This window comes from Apteryx rowi, unplaced genomic scaffold, assembly GCF_003343035.1.
Source record: "Apteryx rowi isolate R43461 unplaced genomic scaffold, aptRow1 scaffold_723, whole genome shotgun sequence".
NCBI lineage: Eukaryota > Metazoa > Chordata > Aves > Apterygiformes > Apterygidae > Apteryx > Apteryx rowi.
In genome coordinates, this window is record NW_020451009.1 from 180,945 (window position 1) to 202,016 (window position 21,072).

General features: G+C 42.4%; 1 protein-coding gene across 2 annotated transcripts; it reads left to right on the forward strand.

Annotated features, from left to right (window-relative positions):
- Positions 1 to 20,676, forward strand: ATP6V1C2 (ATPase H+ transporting V1 subunit C2). Of its 2 annotated transcripts, XM_026087610.1 has the most exons (13): positions 1 to 61; positions 1,111 to 1,269; positions 2,797 to 2,864; positions 8,220 to 8,305; positions 13,259 to 13,353; positions 14,043 to 14,134; positions 16,005 to 16,103; positions 17,056 to 17,124; positions 18,119 to 18,211; positions 18,648 to 18,741; positions 19,033 to 19,130; positions 19,542 to 19,671; positions 20,446 to 20,676. In XM_026087610.1, exons 2-13 carry the CDS (start codon positions 1,141 to 1,143, stop codon positions 20,539 to 20,541), a joined length of 1,149 nt encoding a protein of 382 aa, XP_025943395.1. In that variant the 5' UTR covers positions 1 to 61; positions 1,111 to 1,140; the 3' UTR covers positions 20,542 to 20,676. The 2 variants fall into 2 exon arrangements, with proteins under 2 accessions (XP_025943395.1, XP_025943396.1); XM_026087611.1 differs by lacking the exons at positions 1 to 61; positions 8,220 to 8,305 and having other exon boundaries at positions 1,194 to 1,269.
- The last annotated feature ends 396 nt before the right edge of the window (positions 20,677 to 21,072 follow it).

Consider the following 21,072-nt stretch of genomic DNA (forward strand, 5'->3'; position numbering starts at 1 on the left):
GGCACGGCTCGACACGACACGGCACGGCTCGGCACGGAGCGGGTAGCGGCACCTCGCGGAGGTAACCCAGCGCGGAGGCTGCTGGCCGCGGCCTCTGCTCCGCTCCGCGCCTGCGGCTTCCCCGCCCGCGGAGCTGGGGCCGGGCGCTGCCCGCCCGTCCCGTCCCGTCCCGTCCCGTCCCGTCCCGCTGGCGATGCCCCGGCCCCGGGGGGAGGCGAGGCCGGCAGCGGGCGGCCCCCGAAGGCACCTCTGCGGCTCGTCGGGGGTGCTAAGAGGCAAGTGTCAAATCTTCTCTGCCCTGCTCGCCTGAGACGGAAGATGTACTGCACGGGAGAGACACCTGCGAGAGTCTTTGGGGAGAAGAATGGGAGAGCTGCGGGTGCCAGTTCTGCTCTTTGCTGTCCTGTCCTGCCCTGATCTGTTCAGTTAACACCAGTTTAGTTGTCCCCGTGGATTTTGACTACAGTTCTTTACATACATTGTGTTTTGCTGATACTCTCTCTGTGCATCATGACTTCCCTTTCTCCAACTCCTTCCCATCAAACTTGGAAAGAAAAACACAGAGGAAGGTGATACTTCATCTTGCCAGTGCCATCTCTTGCAGCCTGAAAGTTCAGTGGAGGTCTTTTTACGTTTTGTTTTCACTTTTTGCCTAAAAGTGCCCAAAGATTTGAAGAGATAATATTAATCAAGTAGAAATCCTTAATTACATTTGGATGGTTTTGCGAAGTCTCCAAACTCCACAAGCTCCACAATGGAGACTGGCATTGATATGAGTTCTACTGTACAGTGCAAATGAGAACAGGCTGGGAGGGAAAAGGGGAGGAGGAAGCTTCATTTCTTCATTCAGAAGAATGTCCTGCCCAGAAACTAGATGAAACCCTGAGAAAGGAGGAACTGCTGCACTCTTTCTGTGACATTCAGGAGAAGGTCATGTTCCATTTCAGTCTGAGGCAGAGGAATGACTCATTGTCCTTGTGTTTCCAAAAAAAAAAAAAAAAAAAATTACTAATCCAGGGGTTTCATTCTAACTTTTTCTGTTCTTAGGGAAAAAAAAACTCATTTTACGCAGTACTCTTTTAGCCTCTTGCTTGCTTTGTGTTTCTACAGTGACCAGGAGCAAAGGGAAGAGATTAGATCATGTCGGAGTTCTGGCTAATTTCTGCTCCAGGAGACAAAACAAATCTGCAGGCCTGGGAGAGAATGAACACAGTAACATCTAAATCCAACCTGTCCAGCAACAGCAAATTCCATATTCCAGACTTAAAGGTAAAAGAGGAAAGGGTTTGGGTATGGGTAATACAGCAACCCCAGCCAGGGGTAAAGATTTTTCAGTTTAACATAAGATTTCTCTTTTGGGATAATATGCATAGAGTGGGAGAGGATTGCAATTACAGAATGAATTATAGTCAGCTGATAATTGATCAGAGAGAAGTCAGTCTGCCTGAGGCTCTCATTCATGTTGGGAGGATATAGGTATAAGGAGTGAAGATGACCAATTAAGTAACTGATCTGTTGCATTCAGTGTACTATTTACTCCCAGTCATGAAAGCCATACAGCATTGTACATCTTGGATCACTAATACAAAGGGAGTAGTTAAGTATCTGGAACTATGCCAGTAAGAGTGCTGATAAGAGAAGACAGTCCCTTGTAATTCATATTATTCTGTAGGAAGTGAAGGTGTGTGTATATTCAGCTACATGACCGGTCGTTATATAAATAGGAATATTATTAATCCATGATTTTCATATGTCTTTGCATTATTTAATCTTTATTTTAAAATATATGCAACTTATTATTTCAGTTATGGGTATGAAAAATCCAAATATGTTGCGTTAAAGTCAATAGATGTACAGCTTGGTTCCATGGGGAGCTGCCATCACCCATCACTTACAAGGCTACACTTAGTGCATCCAGGATCTGGCCTTAATCCAAAAAAAATGTTGAAAATTATAATTTAAGTTATTCCTGTTACATAAGGATGTAAGTGAAATAGGAGCGTGGCCTGTTCTCAAATAACAATTTTCACATGAACATTGCAGACTGGAAATGTTGTATTTTACATGTACATCTGAGATAGCTATGATTTTACCATCTATGGGCCTTATCCAGCTGGTGTTGGTGTCAATTCATAAATGCCAAAGGAAGTAAAGCATTTGCAACATCTGACGATGCAGTCCTCCTTATTTTACTAATTGTTCTCTCTAAAATTTGTTTCCTCTGCTGTTCTCCTTCAGCTTGACCCTTCATATAGTCTGCCACACTGAGTTGGCAACACAGTGAGAAAAGATTCAGTAATATATTGTGATACCATAAATGCAGGACAGAGAATCATACAAAAGCAGATATTGGACTTGGAGAAAATGGTTTTTATGAGAGACTTATGAGAGAATAAATATTGCTTCCCTTGGTTCTCTCTGTATGTAAGATTTGTTTTTATATATATATATATATATATATATATATATATATATAGTGTGCATTTCTATTCAATACTTTATGATGTAAAAGACCAGTCTATGCTACTTGATGAGTCAGGAATGAAAAATAGGAAGGAAGACACTGATGCATGATCTTGAGACTATATATACAGTTTTTCCTTTATTGGAAAAAGGCTTTTTATGCCCTAAGTCTTGGGAAAAGGAATTGCTACTATTTTCCATTAAATGAATAAAGTTCTACTAAACCTGTGAATTCATAAATGCTAAATAAAAGTCAGTGTACCTAAGACTCTGCCAACAGAGAGTTTTCACTGCCTTGTGCATTTTTTAACCTGTTTCTCATCTTTTGCACAGGTTGGGACACTGGATGCTCTTGTTGGACTCTCAGATGAGTTGGGAAAACTTGATAGCTTTGCTGAAAGGTAAAATAGATCTTATTTACTACATACAGATGAGAAACAGTCTTTTGTTTTTATGGGATGGTATGTCCTTGTGTTCACCTCAGTCTGACTCAGTTTAACCCAGACTGCAACTCAAGTGGATAGGCTTTGTTTAACCCTTGTGTTGATTATCATAGAGTCATCACAAATAAAGGACCATTCCTTAAAATCTGGGTGAATGAAGTCAGTGATAGTTTTATCTACACAGTGATCTGTTTGAGCGGCAATTCTAGGGAAGCTGTTTCTCAGAGGGAAACTGCTACAAGATGTTTTTTTTAAAGAACAACATCCTCCCACCCCCAATAATCCAGGAACTCTAATAAAGCAGCATTTAGAGAATGTGCTTTATTTTCTTTATCCCTTTGTCCCTTATTTTCTTTTTCCAGAAAATTCCTCTTGAGATTTGTGCCCTTTCTCAAACAGATGCAGGAGTTCTAAGGAAGAAGTCCTTCTGAGAGAGATCTGGAGCTCTCTCATTCATATTTTTAAACTCCCTGAAAGCCAGAATATTGACTCACATTGTGTCAAACTAACTCATGCACTGACTCACATGATTTCCTTGCTGATCATGGCCCACTTTGCCTTTTGGACCAATCTGATCTGGGGGTACGAAGGACAATATAGTGCAGGAAGCTGAGAAAATGCCTGGTTATAAGATTTTATGGCACAAAGTAGGCTTCACTTGTTGAGGAAATAAAAGTACAAGTTGCTTTTTTCTTTTTTTGTTTCGTTTTGGAAGCACACCTTATGTGGAGTTATGGTCTTGGTCGCAGAGGCCAAGACTCTTTTTGACTTTTTCCCCTAGCCARGAATGTTTAAAGATTTACTTGCCTAAATATGCTTGATACTTGCATGGATTTTGTCTGTCAGTTGCAAATGGATGCAGAACTACTGATATGAGCTGGTTACATCTATGCTAGCCACTTTGGGCAGAAGTTAAGTTTGGTAGGATACATTTCTCTCTAGGATATTTTTTTGACCTTACTGGCACAACAGCAGGGCCAGGGTTGAATTTGGATGATTGCATTGATCACTTTGGGCTGGACACGATATTGACCTTTATAGAGTTGCTTTTTCAGACTTCTTAGCAGGATTCATCAATAAAACTCCCCTTGCTGTGACCTTCTCCATCTGGTGGGGGAAACCGTGCCCCAAATTCTTTTTAAAGGTGTTCAGGCCTCTGGTTATTACTGCAGAGATTGTTCCTGCTGGAATGAAGTGGGAATGTGGGTAAGAATAGGGAGAAACAGTACCAATATGAGTTAGCTATCCTAACAGAAGGATCTACCAACATTAACAAATACCCAAGGAACTATGTGATCTGGGCTTGAGGGTTGCGAAAACCATGCAGAACTGATTTTCAGAAGTGCATAACTAATTCCCAACTTTGTGAGGAATTAGGATATCTGAAAAGTCTGCTGTAGGTTACGCACTTACGTTACTGAAGGTAAATTTAAGTTAAATGTCAGTAGTACCTCCCTAGGCTCACTATCTCCTTCTGTTACCTTTGTCGTAACTTAACAACATGGTACAGTTCCTTGTTCAAGCTTAATGCCGCTTTACTCCACTAATTGTCCCTTTAATACAAGTAATGCCACTCATCATATGACATGCAATGGGCACTGAGCAGAGTTCAGTCAGGCCCTGACAGAGTAAGTTACTGAAAAAAGCACTCTTCCTATTTGTCTTGTTTATCTAATCAAGAGAGATCAAAGAGTTTTAAAAACAGGGAAAATGTGTTTGAGAAAAATGCATCAGAGTAGAGTAAGAGCAGAGAATAATCAACACAAATGTATCAGTAGGTAAAGTCCAGCAAAGTACAAAACCATTTTATGCATAAAATAAATGTCCCGGGTTTTGATTATAAATTGTTATTCAAGGGTTAAAGTGCCAAGCACTTACACTTAGTTGAAGTAAATGACATACAGAGGGTTACAAGCCTGTTTAAATGACCTGAGCATTTACATTCCTGCTCCTCTGAAATAGCTACCTGCTGAACTGTTGCTAGATAAACAAAACTGCCAGTAAGGCCAGGCAGCACAAACCTGTCAGCACTGCCTCCTGCCAGGACAGCAGAGAAGGGGCAAGAGTTTGCAGGGTCTATTGTTTCCACATACTTTTATTATTTATTTACACAGGGAGACAGAGTGTTTTTCCATGTCACCATATGGTAGCATGGTGCTCTCTGAAGCTCACAAGCCCCTGAGTGACTCTTGCCCGGGGATTCTCCCAGTTCCTAGGTCTGCAGAGCATTCTGTGGTGTCCTGAGATTGCAGGGTGACTGCCCCCAGCAGTATTATGGGGGCCTAGCTGGTAGTGCTGCTTAATACACAGTATCATTTAAAGAATTTTAGACTTTTTTTTTTTTTTTTTTTAGTAATAACACTGTGGTACTTTGACAAGCAAAATGTGTGATTCTTCCAAGACACTATAATAGGCTACATGGATTTATTTTTACACATTTTCTGTTCATAGGTTTTTATTTCTATTACTCAGCTGCAGTTTAGTTGAAACCCTCTCATTTTACATCACAGCATTTGAGCATAATATTTGCTCAGGGTGGGATTCATCTCATCTAAATTTAGAGGTTTAAGAGTTAGTTGCTGCTTCTCCGGGGAACTCCTCTGGAGGGTGATCCTCTCACCTGCCTCAGACATCAGTGGTATTCAGGGTGGGTGTTTTGCCTCTCCCCATATAGGTGGCAGACTATAGTCTAGCTAGTCAGACTTAGATGAGTGAATCCCACTTGCATTTCACAGGAGGGAAGATGAGGCACAGAGACTAAACTGGGACTGGAGAGCACTTCTCTGGCATCATGTGAAGCTACATGCTGGCCATATCCTGTCTGCAGGGATGCTGGGGTGTGTGGGCTGGAAAGGAGCCAAATCTTGCCTGGGCAACCAGAACTGTAGGGTGTACCGGAGCCTATATCTGTCCTGCAGTCTACACCTAGGCAGAGGGACAAGAGCCAGCTGTCTCCCAACTATCACGTTAGCACCTGAYTGCATTGAACAGGAGTGAAAGCAGGTCAGATCCATTGGAAAAAGTGCAGGTTTATACGCTTTCCTGTTGGCTGCTTTGTCCATTACATCTTTAGCCTTCTGCTGCTGTTCTTACCCCTGGGCTGGAGTCTTGTTTTGTTCCAGTTTCCATTGGGCTCTCTAGACATCATGAAGGAGCTGAAAACCAGCCAGGTCTGCAAGCTGAAAATTGCACAAGTGTTTGGCAAGGTCTCAGCTGACACAGAGCTGCTGTGGTTGACCCCTGCATTGTCTCCTCAGCCTGAGTGTAGGCAAAATACAAAGTTCTCCAGCAAAACTCAGCTGGTGCAGGGTCCCTAAGTGGCTGCAGCTAGTCAGTGAAAAACTAGAGCAGCCCTTAGATGGCAGTGAACAAGAGTGAAATGGTGCAGATTCCTCCCAGGGAATGAGGGAGTTTTATCTGGTACACCAGTCACTTGCCTAGATTCTGAACTGCCTCTGTCTGGTGTCATGAGAATAGCAGCAATTCTAACTATTACATTTGTGGCAGCATCAGCAATCACTGGTCTTTCTCCCCTATCACAAGACTGGAAAACTTTTCCGAAAACTTTTCCAAAAACTTTGAATTTCTTCACAGGAATTGAGATGGAGAGAAATCTTTACCCCTATGAATTATTGCTTATAAATGGCCTATAAATCTGCTTTGAAGCAGATCAGTGAAACTCATTTTCTCTGATGCTTTCATGGCATCTGAACCTGGCCTGAAATCTCTTTCCTGTTTCCATGATTGTGATATCCTGAAAGCCACAGGCTGTCACAAGACACACTGCAGATGCCCTTTCATTCTCTAGCACGTCTTCAGCCACAGTAGTCTCCTTTCTCTAAGCAAAGAAAAGAGAAAGAAACTTGCCATTATGCTCCACTTCATATCGCCACCTGGAGGATTATGTCCATTTCATGTCTTTGCAAATTTTRTGCTCAGGCAGTTTATTTTCAGCTGTTGCTTTATTTACCTGGAACTGTTAGGGGATTGAAGCCAAATTCTGCAAATTTTTTTGAGTACAGAAAGATACTGGAACAATGAGAAAGGTTCTTCAGCCTTTATGAAATAGATACTTTGACTAGGGTCAGAGGAATGTACTCCTGGAGGAGCTTATCAATTCCTTTTTTAAAACAAGCAAAGAATAGGTAACCCAGTAGAGAGAAGGTTCTCCAGGAGGAGCTCTGTTCAAATCCCTGCTCTGAATTGGGCAAAAGGAGAATTTGAATCTAGTTCTCCCACATCTTAAAGAAGTGTTCTGTCCGACAAAATAAAAAGCATAATGAAAGGCACAACCACCTCTTCCTACTTGTAAAGAGATCTCCGTTGCTTTTAGTAAAAAAGAAAAAGAAGAATGGTACTAAACATTCCCATGGAAATCTTGGGAAGTCTCTCTGACAAAAATGGTAAATGATGTATAGGACTGGTTTTGTTCTTGCTTAGATTGCTTCGTTTAGCCACTGAACTGGAGGATCAAGTATTCTCCTATCCTTAGAAGGAGGGTAAGACCTATTGCTCTGAGAGAGAGGCTGGGAAAACCCTGGAAAGAAGCCTGTGGGTACAGCCTCTCTGTAATGCTGGGCTGGGAGTGACTGGAGCCGTGCCGTGAGGGAGCCAAGCAGCCCGCGAATGTTGGGCCTTTGGGGCACTAGCACAGGCTCCCAGTGCAGGTGGCCCTTGTGGCCACCTTGTGCTCAGATCCACTGAACACCCTGTGGAATCCAAGCTTGCTGCCCTTCTGAAAAGGGAGAGGGATGAATGAGAAGAGAGAAAGCAAATTCCCTAAAGAAGTGGAATAAGAAGGAGATTCTCACTGTCAAACAAGAGAACGTCGTTGTGTTCCACTAAGTACTTTGTAAGAGCCTTATCTTAGTAAGCCATAAAAATTTATTTAGTATCCCATGGAAGAGATCTATTTCAGCCACTGTTAGTCTGGAGTATTCTGTGTAGCCTCTAAACCCTTCATCACCACTAGAGTTTTAAATGTGTGTTTCCTTTCTTCTGGTTTCTTCTATGAGTATCATGAAATATAGTGTGCAGAAGGCTGAATCTTAATCTTGTGAAAGTCTAGAGCACTATTTTCCTTGGGAAATAATATTGCCTAGAATATGTTTACAGAGATAGGTGTATTTAGAAATAAGGCATCTAGTTCTGCAATATGCCAGCGGTCGTTTATCATCATTTGAATTACAAATTAAATTGTCTTGCTTCAGAAGTATTTTGTTTGGATATTTCCATGTTAATCAGATAATTGTGGCAACTGTTTTATATTCATTTACTTTCTTCACTAACAAAGCTACTCTTGTTACACCTAAGCGTAATAAAGAAAATAGCCCAGTACATAGGAGAAGTTATGGAGGACTCAAAAGATAAAGTCCAAGAAAATCTTCTGGCCAATGGAGGTAGGTGCTGTGTATGTGAATACCTTGATGCTTGGTTACTGCCTGTGTTTGCTTCAGAATATGAACATGTAGAATCAAAACGCATAAACGTTAGGAAGGACAAACATCAGCAAGACTTTTTATAAACACATCTAAAGACTCATCCCCTTTTTCTCAAAGTTATTAGTAGTTTTGTCCAGTTCCAGTTTTGCTTCCAAGATGATGTTCAGTGTCCAGTACTCCTTTATGGAAGGAATTCTTCCAGCACCAGACCTGAGGAGTGAAGAAGAAGGCAGGAGATATTGTCCTTCATTCCTAAAATAATTTAACACTTTTTATGGCCTCTATGGGCTTAGTCACTTACAGGCAGCTAAAGTTTATTCTGTATGGTTGCATGACATCCATCAGCGATATATTAGCGATTTTCTTTCCCTCCTGCAGTGATGGGGTAGAACATGTGCTCAGATAGCTGCGGGTCTGTCTGACATCACAGGTGGATGTGTGAGGTGACAGTTCTGAAACATGAAAAACTTCATCTAATGGAGAGTTATGAGTTGGCTGTGAGCAGCAAGATCAAAAATACTGTGTTAACAGTCAGCGTTGCAATAACAAGTGAGGCCTGAGCAGTTTTCTACACTAATAACTCAGCATATGTTTCCTCTGTTAGTAGAACTACCCTGCTGTTCTACAGCAGGCAGGTAGATGACGTGCTCTTTGCAGGCCTGTACAAGCAGCAGGACGTAATTTCTCTGTGCTCCTTGCAATAAGAGGAGGGCTCTGTCAGTGCCCTGTCTGTATACCATTTCCTCAGGGGAGCCTGGGCTGCACTCACAAGGTTGTGCCAGAAGCTGACAGGACATGCACATGCTACATGCTACTCCTGTCGCGAGTGAATTCACTTTGGTTTCCCTTGTGACGTCCTGCCCTGGCCGGCAGCAGTTGCATAGCAGAGGACAAGAGCACGCACTGACAGCAGAGGCACTTCTGACATGACAAAGGGCCATGGGAGCAGAACTACTCTACTGTATGCACCCTTGCATTATCACTAAGTAGTCAACATGGTGTTTTTGTAACTTCCATGAACTTGTTTCCTCCCTTCATCATTTAGTATGATCCTCGAGGCCCTAGAGGGAGTCTATGTCAAGGACAAAACTAATATATAAGAACTGACGGCTCCCTGTGTGTGATCTCTACACATCTCTTTAGATCCTGAGTGTGTCTCAGAGCTGCTGAAAACTGTGGTTTTCCCCAGCTATCCTGGAAAAGTAGAGTGAAGCTGGGTGCCTTACACATGCTACTACAGGCTTGTAAAGTGATACCTTTAACTGGCAGAAAAAGAAGCTAAAAGTGCATACTCCATCAGACCCTTTAACTGCCTGTAATGTTGTACTTCGCATCTGTGTGAATATCTGATGGGGAGGAAGTTCTTTTAGAATGTCCTTCTTGCATGAAATAAGACTGGCATTTGATGAATGCAACTGCTTGACAAGTACAATAATYCCACTTATTATGTTTCAGGGCTAAAGGACAAAATGAAATGTCTAAAAAGTATGTTGAGAATTGGTGATTGCAGTGTTGTTACAAGCATGCATTTGTGTTTATTAGTGATAGAGATAAGTCTTGGTCTGGTTGTAGAGATACAGTGATCAGGTTACGATGGATTTCTCAAGTAACAACCTCGTAGCTTGATCACGATATCCCTATGACTTGAGAAACAACAGGTTTAACTTATTTCTTTTATTTCCTCTTTTTACATCGTTTTGCTTTCCTGTCAACTCTGCATGTGTTGTAATAGAAGGATGTGGAAATTACTTGACTGTACATGTTACTAATTTCTGTCCTCTGATCATCTGAATGATTCATAAGACTTCAACCTTTCAAATATTTTTGATTGCATGTTAAAAAAATTGAGTCAGTTTTGGTACAGAAGGATTCTCCTAATACATTTCAATGTCATTCTTCATAGACAGCAACAACATTGTTGTAGGGATTCTTCCTCTTCCCTCTTTCTAGTTAGGAAAGGAAGGATCCTAAAATTGAAGACTTCTTCAAGGTCATAAAGTCAGAAATGAGATTATAGCATTTGACCTCTTGCTGCATGGTCCCATTTCAGACTATTAAACCATCCCAACTCAAATCTAAGTTACACTATGCAAGTTGTCCCATTTTAGCTCATTTTGTATATATTCTCAACAACAGTTTAGCCCACATACTGACTAAATGGTACCTGGGTGTCTAACAATTGTTTCATTAGCTTTGTGAAAGGAACATGTAAAGTAGCAGAAAATACAGCCCTTTTAGTTAAGTGAACACATGTACTACACCTCAGTGGGCAAGAGCTGGAAGCGATCATATGGAGATGTCTCTCTTATAGAATGTGTATTTGTGTATTACTGGAATTTCAGAATATCACAGCAGCAGGAAATGCTTTCTTGCTCATGACGGAATCAAAAACATGAAATGTAAGTAAAGCTTTTCTTCAAGCATTCAGACCAAATTCTGTTCCACTTACAACGTTAGCCCAAAATGATTTAAAAATTTGATAATCAGTGGAATAACTCCATTCTTTACAATGAGCTCAAAACTGGAATGAACAACAAATCAAAATGAGAAGCATGAACATTTTGAAGAATAAAGGGTTTTGTAGGGAAAACATTTAAAATAGCCTCTTACAGTAAGGTAAGTAAATCAGAGTTAAGGTTTCAGCCTGTGGGCACAGGGTGCAGGGCACAGTGGGATAGGAAGTATCTCTTTTGGATGGGCAGCTATGAAATGTATTTTAGAAGTGACTTGACAGGCTCCATGAATGAAGGGATACCATTCCAGGAGTGTCAGGGCTCTTTAATACCAATACTGATTGATATTTTAAGCTCCRTTCTGTTAATGTTTTCACACAAGGGAAGTTTGTGCCATCCCCAAGATCAGGCTGTTTAACTCCCTGCACCACTGCCAGTGCACTGCTGAGGGGAAAACTTGTAAAATGGGCTGAAGTGTCATGCAGTACACAAGTGCCTGACATTTGTATTCTTCTGAGATTAAAGATATGCAAGGGTGGAAAGGGCATGTGTATGTCTTGAGGGAACTTTCACATCTCCTCAGCTATAAATAGGTTGGTGCCTGTCTTTAAAGAGTCAGTGTATGAATGCACTGTTACTCTGCACAGCCATGTAATACCATGCTCTTTGCAGGTTTCAATCCTGATCAATTTAGCAAAGGCTGAGCAAGAAAGCTTAGAAGAGAGGCAGCAGGGGGAAATCCCTTAGTCATATCCACATCATGTCCCTCACTCCCTGAAACAGGGCACCAGCAGAACTGTTGCATGAAGACTGCTGAAAACATAATGCTGAAATTGCTCCCATGATCTTTGTCCTTCAGGTTTTTCTGATCCCCCCACCTTCTCTCCAGAGACTGTGAGCAAAGGTTGCCACAAAACTGTGCATGCAGTGGCTGTGGGAGAGCTCTGAAATTTTGTCCCTGTCCCTCACATTCCCTGTGCAGGAGAATCTGCTGTTCCCTCATCAGACCTTAGGAGGAAGGGCTGCATCTTTGCCCTGTGACTTCTGTGCATTGGATTGGTTTCGAAAAAAGAGGGGGAGAAGTCAGTCACACCAGTGCTCTCTGCCTCCTGGACAGTGGTATCCTTTGATAAGGAGCCTGTGTCCTTCTAACATAAGACTTTCCATGCTTTGGAAATCTAATAAGGTAAACTGACTCTGTTGTAGGGTGAGAGAAGCCCATGGAAAGGATAGCGCTCTCCTGCCAAGGGTGTTCGGTATCACACCACACAGTGTAGTACCCTCAGCCTGGTAGTGTGGCAATTAAACAACTTATCACATTCCTTTTCATGTAACTCACTTCATAAAATTTTTCCCATGCCCTGGAAAACCATCCACAAGAAATCATCCTCAGTTATTGCTGCATGTATGAGCCAACTCTTTGGACAAGGTAGCAAAGAGCTCTGGGTAGCCCCAGCATGCCCCTCCTTTTACTTAGCACCTTGAGCTTGATTTGCTCCCTGTTTCCCCAGAGCAATTTCCCCAGTACTCTCCATGTGCACTCTCTTGGTCTGGAAACAAGTCCACCCTGCTGGTGTGAGTTGGTGCCTCCAGCTTATTGGTCCAGACATTAAGACAGCATCTGCTGCCTTTCCCCAGCCTTCCTAACCTGCAGGGTGACAGTCCCAGCCCCTCTGCTTGTTGTGTCAGGATGTATGAGTTTACCCCATTCCATAAAGTTGCCCAAGAACACTGTAGGGGTGTGTTTGTTATCCTAAGGGTCTCTGGGCTCAGCTAAGACAAAGAGCTGTCTGTTTGATTGCATGAGCTGTTAGGGGAGAATTTTTATTTAGTACCATAACATTCCCAAGCCTTAATGTTTTCTGATGCTAAGCAGCCTTGGTCTTCAAATGAAATATAACAGCCAGAGCCTGTTCTAGGAGCTGGATGTCCTGTGCATCATTTCTCCTTGATTCTGGGAAGAAGCCAGGCCTCTTAGCGGTCCAAGACCGACTTGTTTTGGGGGACCATGCTCTTAATATCTTGGATCAAGCTCTCAACAACCCTGACTATTACTGCAGGAGCTGGRCTCAAAGTATTTTTCTAATAGCTCTTGCTGGGATTAAATTCAGGCATACTGAATCCTGCATCAAGACTGAGGTGTGTTACATGACCCTATTTCTACAGTGGAGATTAGATGCACATTGCTTTGTCCTGCTGGTACAGCCAATTTTGCAGTATCAGTGTTAACAGTGTTTGTTAGGTGTAGTGCAAAAAAGTTAGTTTCTGGTTCAGCTTTTTCCAGGTTTGGAATATGATTCGTGCATATTTGATCAGGATCAAATTTCTGTGAGGATTCAGAGATAGATTTCTGGTTCAAATACACCACTAATGTTAATGAAAGTTATATCTAGGCTATAGCTGGGACTTCTACCCCAAAGTAACTTGCTTGCTTTAATACATTTCTTTGTATTTTCAGTTGACCTAATTAGCTATTTGACCCGATTTGAGTGGGACATGGCCAAATATCCCATAAAGCAGCCACTGAAGAATATATCAGAAGCATTAGCAAAGGTAAATTTTACTCTAAATTTTAAAAAGGCACCAGAATGGGGAATCATGTCTTTTTGAAGTTTTTTGTTTCCTCTCATGAGAGTCAATGAGTTTTGCCTTTGGTTTGGGCAGGAGCAGACTCAGAAACACACATTCTGTACCTAAGCAGTTGGTATTATTTTAATTTCTACTGTAATAATACTGATATATTGAAACCTATCCATTCCATAAATATATGACACTTTATCAGATTTTGACATGCTTTCTCCACTTTAATCCCCTTTATTGTAATATTTTATTGTTTTTAGATACTGCAGTATTATTTTCCATGTTGGACTTCTCTTGCAAAATTATTGGCCTTATGTTAAATCAAACACATTGCAGGTTGGATGAGTTATTTACACTCTCAATTCATTGGGGAAGGAATGATCTGTTGTTCGATATTGGTAGTATATAAAACAATGAACTTGCTCCTTTAGGTACAACTGTAATACATGTAGTTACAGCTAACTGAATCCTACTTTGCCACAGGGGAACTCGGTGGTGTCTAGATCTGATATGGGCTCCCTTTTGGCCATAACCAGGTTGTTCTTCAAGGGGCTGCTAACAGCTGTCAGGTCCTTTCTTTACAGTGCAGGGGTAGAGGGAGGAGGGTGAGAACAATGCACCCCAAGCACCTAGATGAATGGCTTTTTTTACTTTGTTTCTAGCAAATCACTCAGATAGAAACAGACCTGAAGACCCGAGCAGCTGCATACAACAACATTAAAGGAAATTTGCAAAGCCTGGAAAAAAAAACTGTGTATGTACAGCATGTGCCTGTCCCCATCTCTGCTGGCTGAACTGAGTACAATGCATGCTCACATTCATTTCTTTTCAGTGGACCATGTGTGTACTGATGGGAACAAATTTAGTGTCTGGCTTTAGGGCATGCTAACCCCTCCCAGACCCAGTGGAAGTTAGGGGAAGTGTGATCAGCATGTCTTAAAATCTGCTTGAAGGAGGCTGCAGTTCCTAATACAATTTTAGTGGCAGTGTGAACAGACGGTCTTGGGAAAGAGTCATAACCAAATGCTCCTGCATTGTTCTGACCAGATTTCAGGGAGTCAGAAATTAGATCAACTGAGTCAACTGGTGAATTCCTTTGCAACTCAGAGCTGTTCCCTACAGGAGCTCTGTAAATGCTGTTCAGACAGGTCAGCTTCACAGTATTTCAGGCAAAGGCCTTTATTCTCCTTCCCTGCTGTGCCTACCTCAGCAGCAACCCACTTAGTTTTTCTTTTCTTTGTTTCATTCTGTTAGTGGGAACAATGCTCACTCAGGCCTTCCCAAAGGTTTTCTCTCCTCCTTCAGTTGCTGATGCTCTTTACCTGTGTCAGTGCTGTCACCTGGATTTTCTCCAGGGTATCAGTGGGGATAATAGTAAGTTCTTGTACTGTTCCTGTAAGTAGTAAATGCAGGGCAGCTTAGAAGATGCTGTGCAAGCCCTCATGCAATGCACGCTCATGTGTGCCACTCTTTCCTACACAGGCCCATGCTCTAGTCAGAGTGTGTTGGTCCCTGCCTCCCTGGCACTGCAGGCAGCACAGCTGGCAGCCTGCCTAGAAACCAGCCCTTATATTCCCAGCCCACTCCTGCAGCTTCTCTCCAGCTCCACAACTCCCATGTCAGCTTTAGGCACCTGGAGAGAGGCGAAAGGTCTGTGTAGGAATGCAAGCAGTGCCGGGGCTCTGGGAGGGTGGCAAAGGAAAAAAGCTGAGACCCTGTGGTCCAGGCCTATCTCCCTCTCACARTACTGTCTGCCTTTAAATGCTGGCCTCTCTGGTGTGAACTTGTGCCAGCTGGCTTAGGTTTAACAAACAGCTAATGAGATATTACTGGCCAGTTAATTATTGTTCAGACTGGCACAGCTAACCAAAAACTGGTCCTTCCTCACTCCTGCCCCACTGGACAGTGACAGGGAGGTCAGCTGCTCTCTTATATCCCCCAGTCCCTGCTGGGCATGCCCAGCCAGCCCCACTCATCTGCACTTACTAGGTGTGCAGCTCTAGTGGGACTTAATATGATTAAATGGGCTTAGGCTGCAGACACCCTCCCCAGGTCACACAGTACCCGCACGTGAGGCTGCTGCTCCCACTGTCCTGAACTGGAGGTAATCTCTGCATGCTCATGTGAGTGACAGCTCATCCACTGCAGTCTAGATATGCCAGCTTTGCTAGGGTGGCTAACATTGCTTACTGTGACTGAAATGTGGTTACACAGGCAGCTCAACAGGCAGCCTTGAAAAAGCAGGTACCTCCAGCAAGATGTGGCAATGACTAAGAGACGAGTGGTAACTTCAGATGTGCACTTTTCCAGCATCTATACCCTTACTATAAAAGCAATAGCAGCAGAATAGTATAATTTCACACAGAGGAAGGGCATAAACTAGCCTAGTGCTAGTCACCAATATTCTTGCATTAGAGTTAGTTGGGTTTTTTTTCTTTTTAATCACAGTAAAAATAAATAAATTACCATTCTAGATGTGTAGACATGTCCTTTAGCTACCTCCTTCCTCATGTTCTCCTTCCCCAGTATATACTGCCACATAGCAACTGTACCTCCAGTGCAGTACCTCCAGTGTGCTGCTGTTGGGTTCCTGCTAATATTATTTTTTGTCTTGTTCACTGTAGGGGAAATCTGCTGACCCGGACCCTAGCAGACATTGTGCACAAAGAAGACTTTGTTCTGAATTCTGAGTATCTTATCACACTCCTAGTCGTAGTGCCAAAGTAAGGCTATATTGTGTGCACATGTGTTCAAGTGTGGTATTGAGTTTCAGGCCTAAACACTAGATCCAAGCAATATTAACTGTTTACAGAGTGGCTTCTCAAACAGCCTCCTGGTAGGAATAGTAGGGGTTAAAAAAAAAAAAGAAAAAAAGGCAGATCTTTACTGAAACTTAGCCAGTATATAAAAAGGATTAGACTTRCCATGCTGACAGAGCCTCTGCCAGTCCTGTATTCCTAATGGAATGGGAAGTGGGATGACTGCCTTCACTGTCAGTGGCAAAGTTACAGGGTGTCCTTTCTTAGAAGCCTCCACAAAACTTTATCCTCTCAGTAGGGCTTTCACAGCACACACACATACAGTACCATCACTCTTCTGTCTGTGAAAAATTTTCAAAAGCTGAGGTAAGTTTTTGAGTTTTTTGTCTACGCGTGTTCATGTTCTCTCAGATTTTCCCCATAAACAGACTCCTCACTTTGCAAACCCTTACCCTTCTCTCGACCCTCTTTCTACCAGTGCCAGCACTCTCCATGTTTTCAGTAGAGCAGGAGATCAGCCCTGAGACTGCACATACAGAGGTAGCACACCCACCTGCAGACTAGCTGCATCTTGTGCAGGGGGCCTGGAGCATGTGACACTGTGTAGCAGCCTGGAAGTGTGTGCCAAAAGCCACATACTTCCCATCTTCAGATTCCTGCTTTAGACCCTTCCTTGTGCCAAGACTGAAGCTGAGGGGGGTAAGGGTGCGACACTAAGGAAAACATCTCTGTCTTCAGACCAGCCGGTGGCTAGGACAGGAGAGGGTAGGAGAGGCAATGCCTTTATCACGTAACCCAACCTGAAGAGCTCCAACCTCCTACCCCAAGCCATTAGCTTAATTAACTACATTTATCAATATGTTGCTTCCTAGTATACTGTATTTATTGACTGTGCTTTGCTCTGTGTTGCCCAAAGGTCAAGCTATGTGCAGTGGCAGAAGACCTATGAGTCCCTCTCTGATATGGTAGTGCCTCGCTCCACAAAGTAAGTTAAATTCCAAATTAAGCTCCCAGTTTGCTCCAGAGATCCCTGCTGTATTTCAATTCCTCAAATTACTGGATCCTGGAGGGAATCTTTTGTCTAACACATGGGTTCCATGTTAACATATAGATTTGCCCAGTTTCATTTCTGTTGCAACATTGACTGAAATGAGAAATTGCTCAGCTGAAGGAAAGTATAGATGAATGAAAAAAAAAAAAAGATTGTTAGACATGTTTTCCAATTAGTTTGCTGTTCCTTTTTCCAGTAATCTAGTTCTGTCTGCTTTCAATTTTCACCCCCAAAATGAACCAGGTCCTTTGGCTTTTGCGAAAAGCAGACAAACAACATGTTACAGTAATCCAGGCAGAATTCAGACTTACGTAAACACATACAACTTGATGGAAACCACTTTGACAAAGACCAAACACTATTCTTGCATCTTTAATTGCTTTCTGCTGTAGAAAGGTTAATTCAATTTCCAAACTGTTATTTGTATCAGCAAATGCTACATTAACACTTATCCTTTCACCTGGACTAAAAACTCCTTACTAGAAATTAAATATTCTACTGCTCAGGTCGAAGCACATAATGAGGTCAAATCCAGGGCACAAGAGTTGTCAGTGATATTATCTGAAATGGAAGAAGCAGAAAATATAGAGGGAGAACAGGAGGAATACAGCTGTGTGCCACTGCCTGTCTCAAAGACACGAGTACACAGGAAGTGCAGGAAGATTATCAGGAGACACAGAAAAAGCAGACAAGCAGAGCATATGTGTACACTACAATGGGTTCAAGAACTTAGTCATTGACATCTAGATTTGAAATACTGTAGCTGATGCTAGTAAAGTCTTTGTTCCCTATTTCAGTCACAGCAGGTCTTGAAAAGCAGGGTATCGTTCACTATCATAAATGAAAAAAAGAACTGCAAAAGGGGAATGTGAACAAGACATGAGGGATTTGTCATGCCAAATCACAGCAGTGAATTTCCCTCCTGCAGAATGATTGCTGAAGATGCAGAGGGAGGACTCTTCACAGTGACCCTATTTAGAAAAGTGATGGATGACTTCAAGGCTAAAGCCAGAGAGAACAGGTAACAATCACTGATTGCTCAGCAGGCCAGGCTAGCAAACAGATGATGAGGATAAGCCGAGGCCTGTTCTTTGTGCAGCACAGTCAAATGCATCATTGTTTTTAAAGTTGCTTTGCTGTTGGGGCTGCTACTGGCCCTAAAGCCACTGAGAAAGCAGGGTGGGAAGGAGCTGTGACAGTGGATACAATGAATTCATTCTTTAAGCCCCAAACTACGGATCCTGGCATTGTTCTTCCTGCTCTCATGCTGCAGAGCAGCCAGAAGATTCATTCTTGCTTTCTAAGGGTAACTTCAACTGCCACCTTCCACATACTTTAAATGATTAAATGGCCAGCAACTTCAAAATATCCCATGCACGCTTCTCCAGAGGCAAAAGAAATGGGTGTGCCTATCACATAGAATATAGATTGTGAGAACAAATGTCCTTCAATTATAGGTTCATGGTTCGAGAATTTTATTTTGATGAGAAAGAACTGAAATGTGAAAAAGAAGAGCTGATGAAATTAGCTTCCGATAAGAAGCAACAGTATGTAAGTAGCACATGAAGTTGATGGCCCATCTATAGACAGCCTTTGTTACCAGTGTGCCTAAGCAGCCCTCACTCCCAACAGATTCCCGTGAGCTCCATTTAGCACAGAAAGCTGAGGCACTGGGTAGATAACACAACCTGCCCAAGGTCACTCAAGTTTGCAATAAGCTGGGAGCCAAAGCCAGGCTGCCTGAGAATTAATGCAGCAGCTCATCATAGTTTTAATGGTGGGAGCTGTGGAGCCACTTCACACAGCAAAGGGATCACAGCATTGTTATGTGTGCTTTCATAGGGCCCATTACTGCGCTGGCTGAAAGTGAACTTCAGTGAAGCATTTGTGGCTTGGATTCATGTGAAAGCCTTGAGAGTTTTTGTTGAATCTGTCCTGAGGTAAGTGGGTAAACATGCAAGGCTGGCAGAGATTCCTATGGAAGTCAAAATGCACAGAGCACTTTCTGGGGCTGTTCATCCATGGGTGAGGACATCCCTTTTACRCACTTGGTTGCAGGAGCTCACAGGAGACAATACAGGTGGCCGCCAAGAAAGAAAGTGACATATGAAGTTGACAAGAAATACAGTTCTTTAGGAGCACTTTCAGTGAAGGTGGAAACTGAAAGATACTGTTTAGCTCCCTTATGGCTTCAAAAAGAAAATGCGATTAGGTAAGGAGGCATCACAACACAACTSAGATTCCGTGATGCAGAAACAATCAGCTAGAGTGCCAGGAGACTGGAGAGAGAGGGCAGGAGTGGAAAGGTGTGCCTCCTCCCAGGAAATGATCTTGTACATTGATGTTTCAAGGTATGGCCTCCCAGTAAATTTCCAGGCAATGCTGCTGCAGCCAAACAGGAAGTCCGTAAAACGCCTGAGAGATGTCCTAAACGTGGTCTTCAARCACCTGGATGAAGTCGCAGCAGCAAGTATCATGGATGTACGTATTTGGACTACAACTGCACTTGCTATAGCTTGTCACAGTTTAATCAAATGAACACGTTCATAATTCAGGGGCTAGAGCAAGCAACTCCTCTTACCTTGCAGTGCTAGCATCCCTGGATGCAGCTCCAGTAATCACTGGTGGTTATAGATTGGATTAGGAGGACAAGTAGAGTTAGATTATCACACAGATACACAGATTGTTTACACTTTCCTTTGAAGTATCTGATGGTTACAGCTAGGTCAGTTCCATTATGGCAGCTTGTCTAGGTAAAAAGCTTTCTAAGTTGTCTATAAACTTTCAGACAAATGCAAGCAACAAAAATGAACCCAGACCAAATGCTGGGACTATGACACCTCCCTCCTCTGTAGAGAGCTGCCATTGACTAGACATCTCAACTAGGACTTCAGCAGGCAGTGTTACTTGCTTTCTCCCTCCCCACATCTCAAGCGCACAAAAGATTACGCCCACTAGGATAAACCATCACAGTTAAAACAGCTTAAGAACAGGCAAGCATGAGACTGACAGTGCATGAAGGGAGGACAGTGCAACCAAAGGTGAATTCTCAGTGCTAACTGCATTAGAATAAAGCATTAGGCAGCCTAAAAACACCAAGCAAACACCAGATTCACAGGGTGAACTCCAAGTGCTAAGCAAATACAAAGCACAAATTCAAGAATCCATTCCACCTACCAAAGGGGTGTGCAAAAGCAACTGATTAGCTTGGAAGTTTGTTTTCTGGTACTAAAGTAATGTTGTCTCCTTTTACAGCCTGGCATGGACATCCCTGGTTTACAACTRAGTAACCAAGAATACTATCCTTATGTCTATTTCAAGATTGACCTTAGTCTTCTTGATTGCAGCTAAAAAGAGAGAGAATTGCTCAAGCTTAATCTATTCATTTTCAAGACCCTAATGTTACAGTAAAATGAAACTTCTGCTACTGAAAAATTGAATTAAAATGCAGGTATCTTGGTAACAGGATAATTGTGTAAAGATTTTCCTAACACTTCCAGTAATTTAAAATGACTTCAATACAAGTCTCTCTGGTTCATGGTTTTCAGAAAACATATTTCAGAGGCAAGAGGTACTATGGTAGTATTTATTTTTTTTGGGGGGGGGCAGAGTTACAAAGACGGAATCTTTAGTGGACTTGAAATAAAATGAATTTTAAAAAGAGTGTGGTAGCTAATGGATCTACTAGGTGTGTACAGTCATGGTTTTATAAACAAAGCAGACTTAAACAGGAGAGYATCAGAACAAAACCCCAAGCTTTAATCTTAAAAAGGTTAAGAAGTCAGATCTTCAAAGACTGCTGTGTAACTTATTGTAATGCTACCTATAATCCCAAATACTCACAAGTTTAGTTTTTGCCAAGACGCTTCAGTTAAAACATGT